Genomic DNA, 14,767 nt, shown 5'->3' with positions numbered 1-14,767 from the left:
AAGAAAAGTGGAAACCAGTTATGATAGAAGAACATTCAAGCAACTATCACAATCTGATTGTGTGATTTATGCTGGCAGTTGGGAGATGTTGGTATAACAAAACACTCATCTTTCTTTAAATCATTGTATTATGGATCCAAGAATTCATTAATTGGAACTTTGAAGAGCTTCATGTATAAGAAGGTCTACATTAAGGAATATTGATTATAGTCTATAGTGCTTTTCTGAATGTAAAATGTTGAGGATGATATTTTTCCTTGCCCAATTACTCCAATATTAGAAGTGTTCCAAACGTATTTTTACAGGACTTGCAGGCGCAAGACAGAGCTCATCGAATCGGGCAGCAGAACGAAGTTCGAGTCTTACGATTGTGCACAGTGAACAGTGTCGAGGAGAAGATCTTGGCAGCTGCCAAGTATAAACTGAATGTGGATCAGAAGGTTATTCAGGCTGGCATGTTTGATCAAAAATCTTCAAGCCATGAACGAAGAGCTTTTCTCCAAGCCATATTGGAACATGAAGAAGAAAATGAGGTATTATACTAAAAAATCTCTGTTAAAAATAGATGTGCATTTCATTCTTACTCTTCCTAATTCCAGTATCCCTACACTTATTCACTTAGTTCTTGATTCATGCTCTAGTTCAGGGTGGTCAAACCCGCAGCCCATGGGCTGGATGCATCATGCGCTGGCCACGCCCAGTTTAGCGAAGAGGGGGAATCTCAGTATGTCACATGACGATGCCATGACGACCCAAGTTTGATACCCTGCTATATTTCCTAAGAGAACATTGAATCATGCTCAGGAACATCCCTGACCATCAATCTTAGCCAGAGCTGAAGAAGCATAATTAGTTCCACCAGAAGTGGAAAAGAAGTGAGGCTTTACTAACAGAAACAGAAGAGGTAGAGTCTGAACTGGCAGAAGCCCCAGACCCAGTGGTGGGATTCAAATAATTTACAACCCGTCTCTGCCCTAATGATTTCATCCAACAACTAGCTTACCAAACTGCTCAGAAACTTAACAACTGGTTCTCCCGAAGTGGTGCGAACTGGCTGAATCATACCACTGCTCAGACCCCTATAAACCCAGCAGTGGCTGTTGCTTTGCTTGCTACTCTCAGAGGAAGGAAATTTGAGGGTTGTCAAGTGATGCAGTTGCCTTTAAGCCATGCTACTAATCCAAGCTTGTAGAAGGAGCTGTAGAAAGTGACCAAGCCTGCTGGGAATTGTTCAGCAATTGTTAAGCACTACCAGTTGAACTGTAACTTGTGGAAAAGGGACCAGGCCATCCTGCAAGATTCCTTTCATTCTCCTTAAAACCTTATAGCAAAGTTTCGTAGTTAAGAAACTGAATAATAAATGTCTTTTGATTAAACAGAAGGCATCAAATGGAGTCTTCTAATTTTAAATGTTTTTAATCAAAGGATTCAGGGTATTAAAATAAAATAAAATAAACAGGATATTCTGATAGACGAATTCTATCTCATCAGAGCTGGTACCAGTTCGAACTAGTTCTCCTGAACCGGTAGTGGAAATCACTGGTGGACCTGCCCACCTGCCCTGGCTCTATTTTGTCCTATTTAAGGACATTTTTTGAGGAAAGCGCATCTGCTGGGCACGTGCGTGGACGCGTGCATGGACATTTGCGAACCTATAGGAAGGGAAGGGAAAACCACCCCTGTGTCTCATGCTATATATCATCCTTATATGTGTCGGTGTGGAATCTTCCTTCTTGGGAGATAAATTGAGCTTCCCTAGAGCCATGATGGTGAACCTATGGCATGTGTGCCACAGTTGGCACGTGGAGCCCTCTCTGTGGGCACGTGAGCTGTTGCCCAGCTCAGCTCCACCGTGGATGCACGTGCACTGTCCGCCGGCCAGCTGATTTTCAGGTCTCTGCAATGCATTCGGGAGACACGTACGCATACACAGGGGAGGTGCAGCACCCTGGTTTTGGTCTCAGGAGGCTTCAGGGAGGGCTGCTAGGTCCAAAATGGGCCGTGGGGGTGTTGTGCGCGCATGCATGGGGGTGGTAAAAATATGGTTGTGCACTCGTGTAGGGGGCGGGGCACGCGTGGGGGTGTCACACACACATTATAGGTTTGGGCACGCTTTCAGCACCTGAGGACTAAAAGATTAGCCATCACGGCCCTAGAGCATACAAAATGGTGATAAAAGAAAATCGCAGAACATCTGTTGTTAATACTGCTGTTCAGAAAGATCTATGATTTAAAGAATCAGATTAAGCATCCAGGTTTCTGGATATATATTGTATTATTTTGTACTAAACAGTTCAGAAGTTGGATATTTAGTATTTCGCTAGAGCTGCAGTAACCGTGCTGCAGGAATCTGGATGAACACTAGAAGGCAGCAAAATATTAAACTTTATGATGTTATGTGGCAGCCCTCTGATGATTGCATATATTTTTGCAACCCAGGAATGATAGCTCTAACTTTAACCGTTGACAGAAAGTGGGGATGTGTGAAATCTAATGAATGGATTATGGAAGTGGCACATGTTTGGAACATAGATATATCATTTCTCAAGAGACTCACTGGTTAAAGATGATGAGGCTTATTTTAGCCAGGAGTTGAGTCTTTATTCTTGTTACAAAAATTGTTTCGTAGCTATAAATAAAAATGAAATCAAAAAACATGACTGAATCGAAGCTGTATCAAATCCTTTAAAATGTTGGCCATTTGTGATGTGAAACAAGCAAGTAGCCCTCGCTTAACACTTGTTCAGTGGCCATTCAAAGTTGCACCGGTGCCGAATGAATGGTACTTAGGATGGGTCCTGGAATTTCTGCCATCCAGGCCCACCTGCGGTCACATGACTGCAATTTGGCAGCACCCCACAGTCAAATGGGGTTTGCAACCTTCCCTGCTGGCTTATCGCAAGTGGGGAAGGCAGCAGGGAAGTTGGAAGTCTGGCAAGTCCCACCACCACCACCATGGCTTCCTTCTCCCCATGACATCCTTCTCTCATCCTCCCTAAGCTCACTCTTAATCCTGTTCTCCTTCCTGCACTCACATGCAGCTGGTCCTTCAGACTCCAGCCTGTGCACAGTCTCTGTGTCCTAGGGCCGTGTTGGCAAACCTATGGCATGCGTGCCAGAGAGGGTACACAGCCTTTTCTGTGGGCACACACACCATCAGCAGCTGGTCTTCACAGGTGCTGGAGCAGTAGAAAACAGCCTGAAAACAGCTAAAAAATGGCCAAAGAACAGACCATTTGGGGGCTGTTTTCAGACAGTTTTGGGGGTTGGGGGGGGGATGTTTCAGGCCATTTTTCGGGCTCGTTTTGGCCGAAAAATGCCAGAAAATGGCCTAGAAAACAACCCCAAAACAACCAAAAAAGGCATGTCCGTGCCAGCCAGCTGATCTTTGGGTTTCCAGCACTCTGGCACGCGCACATGCATGCACATTCATGTGTGTTCCGGTTTGATCCCTTGGTGCCAAAAATGTTTGCCATCACTGTCCTTGGGCCTCCCCCATAGGCCTGCAACAGCCCCATGCTCCCTAGGTGGTTCTCTGACTACTTCCCACTTATTGACCCATGTATTTTGGAGTTACTCCATCAGTCACATGGCATTGTCCTTTATGGCTACAGGTAGTCCTTGACTTACAACAATTCATTTAGTGACTCTTTGAAGTTACAACAGCACTGAAAAAGTGACGTATGACCATTTTTCACACTTAGGGCCATTGCAGCATCTCCAGGGTCATTTGATCAAAATTCAGACGCTTGACAACTGACTCATATTTATGATGGTTGCAGTGTCCCTGGGTCATGTGACCTCCTGACAAGGAAAGTCAATGGGGAAGCCAGACTCACTTAACCGTATTACTAACTTAGCAATGGCAGTGATTAACTTAACCACTGTGGCAGGAAAGGTCATACAATGAGGCAAAATTTGCTTAAGAACTGTTTTACTTAGCAACGAAAGTTTTGGGCTCAATTGTGGTCATAAATCGAGGACTACCTGAATATAACTTAGCGTGAGCAATCCCAATTGTCATTGTAACCTGAGGACCACCTGCTTATATTCTCTAATAGACTCTCTCTAATGGTTTTTTCTAGTAGAAGACCAATGTCATGTCCCCATCGGAACCTGAATCTGTAGGGGAAGACAAGCCAGTCAGGCCAGGGCCTTTCAGGATTAGGATAGCTTGTAGGCAGGGAGAAACAGGGGCAGGATGACCAAGAGAGGCTAAGCAAGGGGACATGAGGGACAGAGCTCAGGCAAGGAGCAAGGACCACCCCCTCCTGATCCGAGAGCACGGAGAATGGAGAACAGTGCAGACTGAGCAGGCTACTCGGGAGAAGAGTACCACTCCCATCCTCACAAAGCACACCTGGGGAATGAGACTTATGGAGACTGCTGTGGGGAGGGGCATTTGTCAGGAACAAACGGTGAATTCCTGAAGTGTTGGGTGCTGATGTTTGAACTTTCCAAGAGCGCTTGCATTCTTTCTGGATTTCTGGACTAAAATTATCTGGATCCTTTGCTTCTTGAACTCCTTGATTTGCCCTGCTGGCTTTGTTGCTGTGCAGCTGTGGTGAACACAGCACTGGGCTGGACTATTTGCAGCCAGAGGCTGCTTGAGGTGTGTGTGGGTGTTTGTTATCACTTTGCTCTGGGACTTGCCAGAAAGGTGGGAGCATTTTGGAGAAATTTGGAGCAATAAAGGGGTGGTTTGAACTGCCAGCTGCCTGTGTTATCTCTGTGCTGTGTCCCGGGTTATCGCAGCTAGTTTGGTGTAATGGTTAACCCATCGGACTAGAAAGTGGGAGACTGTGAGTTCTAGTCCCGTCTTAGGCACAAAACCAGCTACATGACCTTCAGCAAGTCACTTTCTCACGAACAAAGGAAGAAAAGACAATAGCAAACCACTTCTGCAAACTTTGCCAAGAAAACTACACAGGCTTGTCCAGTTAGTCTCTTGAGAATCAGACATGATTGAATGAAAGAAAACAAAATTGTAAACATTTTTGTTTCTCTCTTTAGGAAGAAGATGAAGTTCCTGATGATGAGACTCTGAATCAGATGATTGCACGACGTGAAGAGGAATTTGATCTTTTCATGGTAGTGATGCATGTTTCTAATTGTGGATAGAATTGTTGCCTTGATAACCTTTATAACTCACTTTTTAATCTAGGGATGAATTCATTAAGGCAGTAAAGTGTGAAATCCCTAACACATAGGAATGTATGAAATAAAAGGACGCTCTAACAAATTGCATCTTTATGCCCTAGCTATAATCAAACTTTATAACTGCTTCTTTATGTTAAATAATAAGTGTGGATGCCATTTCTAGCATTTCAGCACAGAATAGATTGAAACATCGTTTTAACTAGCAAAATTATTAGCATGAGTAGATCATGCTTTTTTTCAATATATATCAGTCAGCATAAACTAAATTAATTCTTTTTATGTCTTTCTACAAAACCTGAGTGAAATACAACTTATCTATTTATCGAATTAAAAACACTAATCTCTGTTAGATTAATAACTATTGCATTTCCCTATGTGTGCCACAAGAGGCTGCTGTGATACTTGCTGCTAATCCAACTGGTCCCTCTTCTTCACCTGTTCTGTTTGTTGGCTGCCTTTTAGTCTTTCTCATACTTCTTAGTGACAGATCTTGATCAGAGGAAATGAAAGCAAGAGGGAGAAAACAGTAGAGAAGCAATGAGACTTCTTTGAAGTGTGTTTGTTATCTATGTACTTTCTTGTTTGCTAAATTTATACAGCACTATTAAAAACATGCAGATTAAAAGAACCTTCCAACATAATAACAGATCGACAGTAATAAAATATTCTTTTTAAAAACGGAGGTTCTATATGATTATAGACCTAATGTTTATGGATTTTTTTAAAATTATAAATTCAGGAAATACTTTAAGACTGATGGATTAGTCAGAAGTCAAGAACATACTCAGTTTCTCGAAAGCCAGTACATTTTTTAGGGTTAATTAAAGATAGACTTGGGATGTATATAGAAGCCTGTCAAACTCCCAGCCCACGGGCCGGACACATCACATGCTGGCCACGCCCACACCTGGTTTAGCGAAGGGGGAAGTCTCAATATGTCACATGATGCTGCTGTGACAACATGAGTTTGACACCCCTGCTGTATAGCCTAATAATATCACAGACTGTAGCAATACTGGGAGTTTGGACCCATTTTCACATTAAGCTAGAGTTTTCTTTTTCCCCAAAATTGTTGGAGATACCCTCTTCTTTTATGTGTCCTACTGTGAACTATTGCAATCATACAACCCCGGCCCCCCAAAGTCCTCTCTGTTTCCTTTTAAAAGGCCAATGTTATGGTAGAAGGGACAAAATGAACTGGATAATATTTTAGGATAGTAATATTATCCCAGTGAGTTAGGAGTGTATTGATCCATGCACATACCTGGGCTAAAAAGTTTTATATTTAATAGGAAAAAGTAATATGTATAATATTATCATAGATTGTTTTGGGTAAATATTTTTCATTGAAATAAAAGAATCTCTCATCTTCATTATTAATGAAAATGTTAGGCTTTAATTGACCAGTGTCTTTAGGCTGGGTGATTGATATTACTCTCAAACATTTCTTCAGGAGTGGATGTGATTAAAATATTTAAAGCTAAGCTCATCATTTATGGTGTTGCTATAGAAATGTCAGTAGAAGAATAACATTCTGTAATTTACTGATGTGTACATATTATGACAACGATACTCATTAAGAGTTTGTGTGCAGTGTGGTGGTTGTGCTGGTTATTTTGCCGATTAAAAGGAATTGAAGTCAAAATACTCTGTAAAACCTGCTGTAGGAAATACACAAGGACTTGAAAGTATAATTCCATTGTCTGGGCTGAAATTCTGTGACTATAATTATTTCACAATGGTAAGAATGGAATATATCCATATGGTTTTTCATATTGTGTTTGGTTAGTTAGTATGTAACACTAATTTGTGCATAAGCAAAAATGTGTGCACCCAAAACCTCTCTGCCTTGCACCTAACTTGAAGAACAGAATTTACTGTAGTTAAACTTTAATTTATTATTGTATGGAAATAAAAATGGTGGAAAACAAATCAGATTAAATAATTATTGCTTTGAGATTTTTTTTTGCTTAATAAACTTATATTTCTTTTTAAATAGTAATTCTCAATTTTCATTTATTGCCAAATTGAGCATCAGCTAAATTGATGAATCAGGAAAGGGAAAGCGAAGGGGTACAATTGGTGTCCTACTAAATTGTAGCCTAATTTACTTGGAAATCAGGTTATAGAACAGATTGCTGAAAAGTTGGGTGATGACAAAAGCTGTCATAGCTCTTAGTTTTGACATTACTTTAAAAGAAAATTATTGTGAAAGAACAGATGCTTAAAACTTAATATATACAAATAAATGAAATTCATTGTTGAAGGGTCTTCGTACTTCTGCAAACTCTATTTCTCAGTCATTCTGATAATTCCCTCTTGTTTCTTGGTGCTTGCATTTTGGCTAAAATCCAGTATTAGAACAGCTGATGTATATAGCTTACTATTTTTAAGATATGCTTCTTAGAGTGAACGTTTAATTGCATTTCCTGTTCAGCAAATATTTCTAGTTCATGGTGGCATTGCAGAATTCAGGTTGGTCATTTGCTAATGTATGCATTGCAGATAATTTTACTGAGAAAATATAAATCAAGCATTTGTTTTGCCATCACCTTTCTTAAATATCATATTTATCACTTCTCCAGCGAATGGACCTGGATAGGCGCAGGGAGGATGCTCGAAACCCAAAACGCAAACCACGCTTGATGGAGGAAGACGATTTGCCATCTTGGATCATCAAAGACGATGCTGAAGTGGAAAGACTCACGTGTGAAGAGGAGGAAGAAAAAATATTTGGGAGAGGGTCCCGTCAGCGTCGGGATGTGGACTACAGTGATGCTTTGACAGAGAAACAGTGGTTAAGGGTATGTAAAATCTATTCTTTTCGGTATTAATTATAAGATATAAGAATACAAACTGGAGAATAAAATGAAATTGCCCTCTGAAGTGAACGAGTAATTGGGGGCACTTCCGTATCAGATACTACGAAAATTGTTTATCTTTGAGTATTTGGCTTTAATAATAAAAATGTGCTCATCTAACTTTAAAGTGAGTGGAACTGAAGAACTTTTAAATTGAGTGGTGTCGAAGAACTGTACAGGATGATCGGGAAGGAGACATTTGAATTGGTGTAGTACGAGTTTACTTTTACTTCCACGTATTCATTCTGTGAGGGACTTTGCCTCTTCAGTAATTTAAAGAGTTTGTAAAGAATGATGACATTTTATTTAGGCAGAGAGAGTCAGGCAGCGTTTCTGAATGCAAATATTTTCATGTTAATTCCCTTCCTTTATGTGTATTTGTTTGTGTGTGTGTGGATGCAGATATAAAGAAACCTTTCTCTTGCCTTTGGATGGTCCATTTTGTCATATTGCTGATGGGAAGATAGTTTTGTTAGCTTCAATTATGCTGATGAATAAATAACTTGATCCAGGAAGAAGTTTCAAGCAGTAAAGTTTGGTAGTTTTCAAGTAGTTCACATACTTGCTCAGAGCTGAACAAAGAAAACTTTTGAGCAAAGATACAGGGTGGTATTTGTATTGTCTGTATTGTAAATGTTTCTGCTTGGATTGTGTATTACATCAGGTGTAATTAGTTACATCTCTTAAATGAATGCAATTTCTTGTGATATAGAAAACCATTGTTACATATTTGGAAAATGAATAAATACAGATAGTCCTCAATTTACAATAGTTTGTTTAGTAACCGTTTGAAGTTACAATGGTGCTGAAAAAAGTGTCTTAAGACCATTTTTCACACTTATGACCACTGCAGGATTACTGTGGTCACATGATTAAAATTCAGATGCTTGGCAACTGACTCATGTTTATGACAGTTGCAGTGCCATGAGGTCAGGTGATCACCTTTTGCGACCTTCTGACAAGCAAACTCAATGGGGGAAGCCAGATTCACTTAACAACTGTGTTACTAACAACTGCAGTGATTCATTTAACAACTGTGGTGAGAAAGGTTGTAAAATGTGGCAAAAATCACTTAATAACCATCTCTCTTAGCAATGGAAATTCTGGGCTCAATTGTAATCACAAGTCAAGGACTATCTGTATATCCCTAGAGGTTGTAAAACTCGTTCTTTCTATATTTCCATTTTCTTATCCCTGCTAAACAATCCTGAAATCCCAAAATATGAACTTTTGCAATGAGCCGTGAAGATTTATATCCTTGTCTCACCAGATGTTTTAATTCTTCTGAGAATCTTTGTCATTTGGAATATGCCCAAATGCTCTTGCCTGTCAATTGTATTGTGTGATGGAACATCTGGGATTTACTTGCTTGGAGTTGATTGGGTGCTTGATGTAGATTGCATGATTGATATGGGGATAATTTCAACCAAATTATAACCCTGTCTAAAAAGGTGGATTTATCAGAGGCTGAATAAAAGGCAAAGAAATGCTAGCTATTAATAAAATAGAAGTTCAGATATATGCGCAGAAGCAAAAAGCAGTGTTTTTACTTGCCATATAAACAGAACTGACCTACATGGCAGCATTCCAGAAGTAGTGAATCCAAAATGATTTGAAAAAATAGCTGCTTGCAAGCTCAGCTAACACTTGTGATTCCTCTCATCCCTTAGGCACATAGGAAGCTGCCTTTTAAAAAATTAAATTGTGATCTTTCTACTTCAGGGTTATTCCTCCCTTCATTGCTGGACTATACATCACCATACACTAAGATTTCTTGCAGTTTGTTCTGAAGAACTCAGTCTTTCTTGCCCTTACTCTGGAGAAACGAGGGATTGTACTTGGGAGATTTATGTGAAAAGTGTGTGCTTAGCCTCAGAACAACAAAGGAAAACTATTGTTAATGCTGTACATCACCCAGAGTCCTTATGGAATTGGGCTGCATTAGAAATTTGATATACAAGTAAACAGATGTCAAATTTCTCCACTTGATGGTACCTCTTTATGCTTGTGGAATCAAAACAACTTGTATATGTCTTATGGTACATTAACTATGAGAAAGATAGCATGCTGCTTCTAGTGGTGGTGCTAATAATAAATAATACTATAGGTGATTGAAAATGTCCAATCCAATCTAAGCATCTGGCTGACTGTGCAACCAACAATGCAATAATCTGAGAAAATTTTAAATAATATTAATCAACATCACATAATGGTCTAATCACAAATCAGGTATACTTTCAGGAAAATATTTTGCAGTTTTACTAGACTATAGATTTTTTATACTCACCTACAGGAGTACAACCATCTAATAAATATTTTTAAAAGGTAGCAAAATAATTAAAATACATACTCTATGTAGGTATATCAACATCATCATTATTTTAGTCATTTTCTGTCCACTTAAGGATAAAGGCCTCTTCCACATGTTTCTTTTGCCAATTGGGCCCGCAATCCTTGTTGATGTCATTGATCCATCTTGTTTTACGTCTCTTTTGTGGATGCTTTTTATCAAGTGGGATCCATTCTATGACTGCGTTGGTCCACCTGCCATCAATTCTTCTTGCTATGTGACCAGCCCATTTCCATTTCAATTCCTTTACTATCTTGATGATATCGTATACACCTAGGTATATAAAAATCCATGTAGACTACTATGTTGCAAAATTAGATTAAAAACACAGAGATTTAAAACAGAAATGGGGACTATATTCGGATTACAAGGGAACATATTCCATATTTTAGGAAGTGGCTTTTGCATATCTAACATAAATAAGTCATGGTATTGAATAGTAAAGCAAGATGAGGAGTGATTTAATCACTTGAAAGATTATAGAAAGTGTAAGAGAAAGAAATTCAAGATTTACCCTGATTTTCTTTGGTATGTAGTTGGGGAGAGAAAGAGAAAAACTTTACCAGACATCCAAGATTCTCTTATTGTACTCGAAAGGAAAGGAAAGGAGAGTTTTGGTAGTCTTTGTGGAATTTGTTTTTGACCTGGTCCATCTGAAAGAGCTGATAGGCTTCTAGCATTTCATAAATGTGAAAGATTCTGGATTTTTGACTTTTGATTACTTTGGGTTTTTTAATGAGTTAATCTAATTATATTAAAAACTAATGTAGAAATAGGCAGAGGAGACTCAGGTTCAAGTTTCAACATAACACTATATGATTTGGAGTCGCTTAACTTTCTGTCAACTAACAAGCCAACTTTTGTCAGATTGGTATTTCAGGAATAAAGTTAGGCAAACAGAGAGATGAATTTAGCGATATGTGTTTGTGCTATGAAGCACCCCAAGGTACCATTTTTGCCTCCCCCATTTTAACAAAAAGGTTGCAAATGTAAAAGGGAAGGAGTTTAAGGAAGGGTTGCTTTAGTACCAAATTTTTGAGTTCAAGTGAAAAAATTCATTTGGCAGTTTCCATCTCTTTTCAATCAAAAGTAAATAAATGATGCTTGCTGCTTTTTACTGCTTTGTGTGAGATAAACAGTAGTATCTCAGCCTGCTAGGCATTTGTCACACTTGCATTACAGATCTCTTTGTGTTACATTGAAACAGTAGAACTGGGAAGTGTGCTGCAACTGTATTTTACTGATGTTGGTTACATATCATTGTAGTACATATAAGTTATGTACTACATATAAGTTATGAACTACTTATATGTAAGATACATATAAGTAATTCTAGGACTTGTTTCATTAATATTAGTGAAGTCCAGCATTGTCAGTCTTATATATCATTGGAGTCTGCTTTGGAGAACTGTATTAAATGATCTGGGAAAGATATTGAGAAAGAAATGTTACTGTAGAGACACTTGTTCACAGTGTGCTGGATGGAAAGTTAGTGTTATTAAAAATTTGTAATTGGGTACTATAGCATCTATTTCATAGAAATTTGTAAAGAGGTACAATGGCATCTATTTTAGAAAAACAGTGTAGATTCTGCTGAGACTCATTAATAAAATATAGGGTTTGCAGAAATACAGAAATACATGAAATGGTGACACACATGTAGAAAACTACATATGCTCATTTACTGTCAGTTTTAAAAGGTTTAAATTGACTGTTCACATAATTAACACAAATCAAAAATTAAAATTGGGCGCCACTTCATCTGAATAAAATTATACACTTGGTACATCAGCATTTTAATTTGATGAACACTAATGTATGAATTTTCACAAATCTCACAAAATGCAGAGAATATTTTTTTTAATTGTTGTATTTTTTTTAAAAAAAAATCATGTTTCACAATTTAGCAGAATTTGTCTGCTATTCCCAAAATTATAAAACACACACAAATGTACAATGGAGATATTTATGAAAATCTGTAATATCCCTTGGAATATAATTTTTACAAAAAAATATTGAAAGAGGCAAATTCTAGCAGGTGAGGCATGTGAAAATCAATAACCAGTGGTGTGCTTATCTGTGAGGAGAGAGAGAAAAAAATTGATCATTTTATTGGTTTTATTTTATCATTTTTAAAAGCATGTTAAATCAGAAAGGTTAGAAAAATGGGGGGGGGGGGATTGGTATTTAAAGCAGTCCCAGTAAATTAAAATTTTCTGTGAATAATGAAGCAGCCTTGGGTGCTATACAGCCTTAAAATACAGACTTCACTGTTTTGCTTTTTAAAAACATATATTTATGTATATATTTATATATCTGAGTTTTTAACATATTGATAGTATAATTAAAATGCTTCCAGGAATCAGTAACTAGTCTGCCAAAAAATAATTTTTATTTGTATTCCTGGAATAATATTGGGAAAATATGATAAGTAGTTGTCAATATTAAAGAGGCTTGAAGGGAGAAGGCTTTGGGCCTTGTGGTAGGTAGTAGAATGAAACGGCAGATTTGAGTATCTACATTCCTTTCAGTGTTGCCTTTTCAGTAAAATAAAATTACTTGTATATGAAAACATAGCCTTTCCCCAGCTCTCTTTTTTTTCCTGATCAGCTGATGAAGAGACTAGCAGCTCGCTGCTTTGCTGGCTTGTTAATTTTATCCCCACTAACTGTGATTTCCGATAGCCGGCCTGCTGATAGTGGTAAGGTAAATATCCTTTTTCATTGCCGTCTTGAAGATTCAGTAGAACTACATCGCAGGCATGTGTAGGTGTGTAACACATCAAAAGCTGATGTTCTCTGTGTTTTTCTGTGTACAAATGAGTGCTTAAGGAGAAGCAATAACATTAACTGTTGACAGCCCTGCATGCTGCATTTATTATTAGAATTTCTAGCTTCCAAGATTTGCAGAACAGTTTCTTTTGCATAATCTTCGGGAGCTGCTGTGATGTGTAGTGGGTGTCCTGCTTTAGCCAAATGAATATTAATGAATGTGTGTGCAGATATATACATACATATATGTATAGATATATTCATATTCTTATTCTCTTTTCTCCCACCTAACTCATCAGATCTTAAGCTGCTTCATAGTGGTTTGCTGAACGCTGTGAAAGCATGGTGGAAATTGTCTTTTGATTATTAAGGCCTGGGTTAGCGTCTCTCCCTCAGGATTCTGTGTTCATGTTTGTTCGTTGGATTTGCACATCGAAGGATGAATAAGAAACAGAGACTGAAATCTCCCTGGCATTTTTAACGTGCCAGCCTGTTTTGTCTGATGTACCAGGTTTATTCACAAAATGTTTTGCAAGCAACATAACCCGGTGAAAGGAATTGTGTCTGGGATGTATTCACTCTTTGTATATTGATTGTTACACTCACATGATCATAAATATTAGCCATGTTTGGTGCTGTGGAAAAATGAAGGTAATTGCCTTACGATTAGAGATGTTTCAGCTCAGAAAAGGATTGATTCACATTTGCATGTATCTTAGGTAAAGGGGAGCAGAAAGGACAGTGTCAACATTTATGATTTGAGAAAGCATCATAAAGGCTGATGTAATTTATTTTTAAAAAGCAGGGTTGCATTTTCTTTCTTTTTCTCTTCAACACATTGTTAATTTTAAGCTCTTTGTAAAACAGAACTACTCACATCTTTGGCTTTTTTCTTCTGTTATTTTTTTTTAGTTCGGATTCCCTGATTGTCACATATATTGCTGAGAGTATGAACAATTTCTTTTAGATCAGATCTGGTTTTGCAGCATTTTTCATTCTGTCATTGTATAGTATTATTGGCTGTGATTTAAGGTTCATATTTGCAGGTAAATTTTAAACTAGTATATGTTGCCTGAATGTGTTTGCATTGTGTGGTTTCTTTGTCACCCCATAACGCTAATATTCTTTACATATCAAACAATGCATTGTTTGCTACTTCTGCATTGTGAGTAGGCATTATATTAAGGTAAAAGCACGTTGTTTTAGGTGTATAATACTGAGACGGTTTTTTGAAATTCTGTTTGTAAACTCCTTTGCAAAAAGAGGAATGTGTGTGAATATATTTTGAAGGGATTTTTGTTTTGCTTTGTTAAAACTGTCCTGTATATTAAAAATGAAATCTGAGGTTAATTGTTTTAAAGAGTACAATGGATCATTACTTAATTGAGTGTATACAGTTGCAGCAACAAACGCTTTTTGGGGTTGACCTTCCTTTCCACAATCAGAGTACTTATGAACAATGGTATTGCTGTGTTTCTAGTTGATAGTCCCTAAAATTCTTTTGTTCAACTTGTATAAACTGTTTAGCTCATAAACACTACAAAGTTGTTTGTACCATTTAGACTTAATTGGATATAAATTTATTCTACACATCTTTACATATTTGTATATATTTTCCTGTTGTC

General features: G+C 37.9%; 1 protein-coding gene across 6 annotated transcripts in view; it reads left to right on the top strand.

Moving 5' to 3' along the window:
* SMARCA2 (SWI/SNF related, matrix associated, actin dependent regulator of chromatin, subfamily a, member 2) overlaps nt 1-14,767 on the top strand; it is a 111,997-nt gene that overhangs the window by 77,838 nt on the left and 19,392 nt on the right. For all 6 annotated transcript variants that reach the window (XM_032214152.1, XM_032214154.1, XM_032214151.1 and 3 more), the window contains 3 exons: nt 306-533; nt 5,014-5,091; nt 7,746-7,964. In XM_032214152.1, coding sequence (XP_032070043.1) covers nt 306-533; nt 5,014-5,091; nt 7,746-7,964 — 525 coding nt within the window. The remainder of the gene's footprint in view (nt 1-305; nt 534-5,013; nt 5,092-7,745; nt 7,965-14,767) is intronic.

Source organism: Thamnophis elegans, chromosome 3, assembly GCF_009769535.1.
Source record: "Thamnophis elegans isolate rThaEle1 chromosome 3, rThaEle1.pri, whole genome shotgun sequence".
NCBI classification, from domain to species: Eukaryota; Metazoa; Chordata; class Lepidosauria; order Squamata; family Colubridae; genus Thamnophis; species Thamnophis elegans.
The sequence above is the reverse complement of the archived record's forward strand: the minus strand, read 5'-3'. Positions and strand labels throughout refer to the sequence as shown.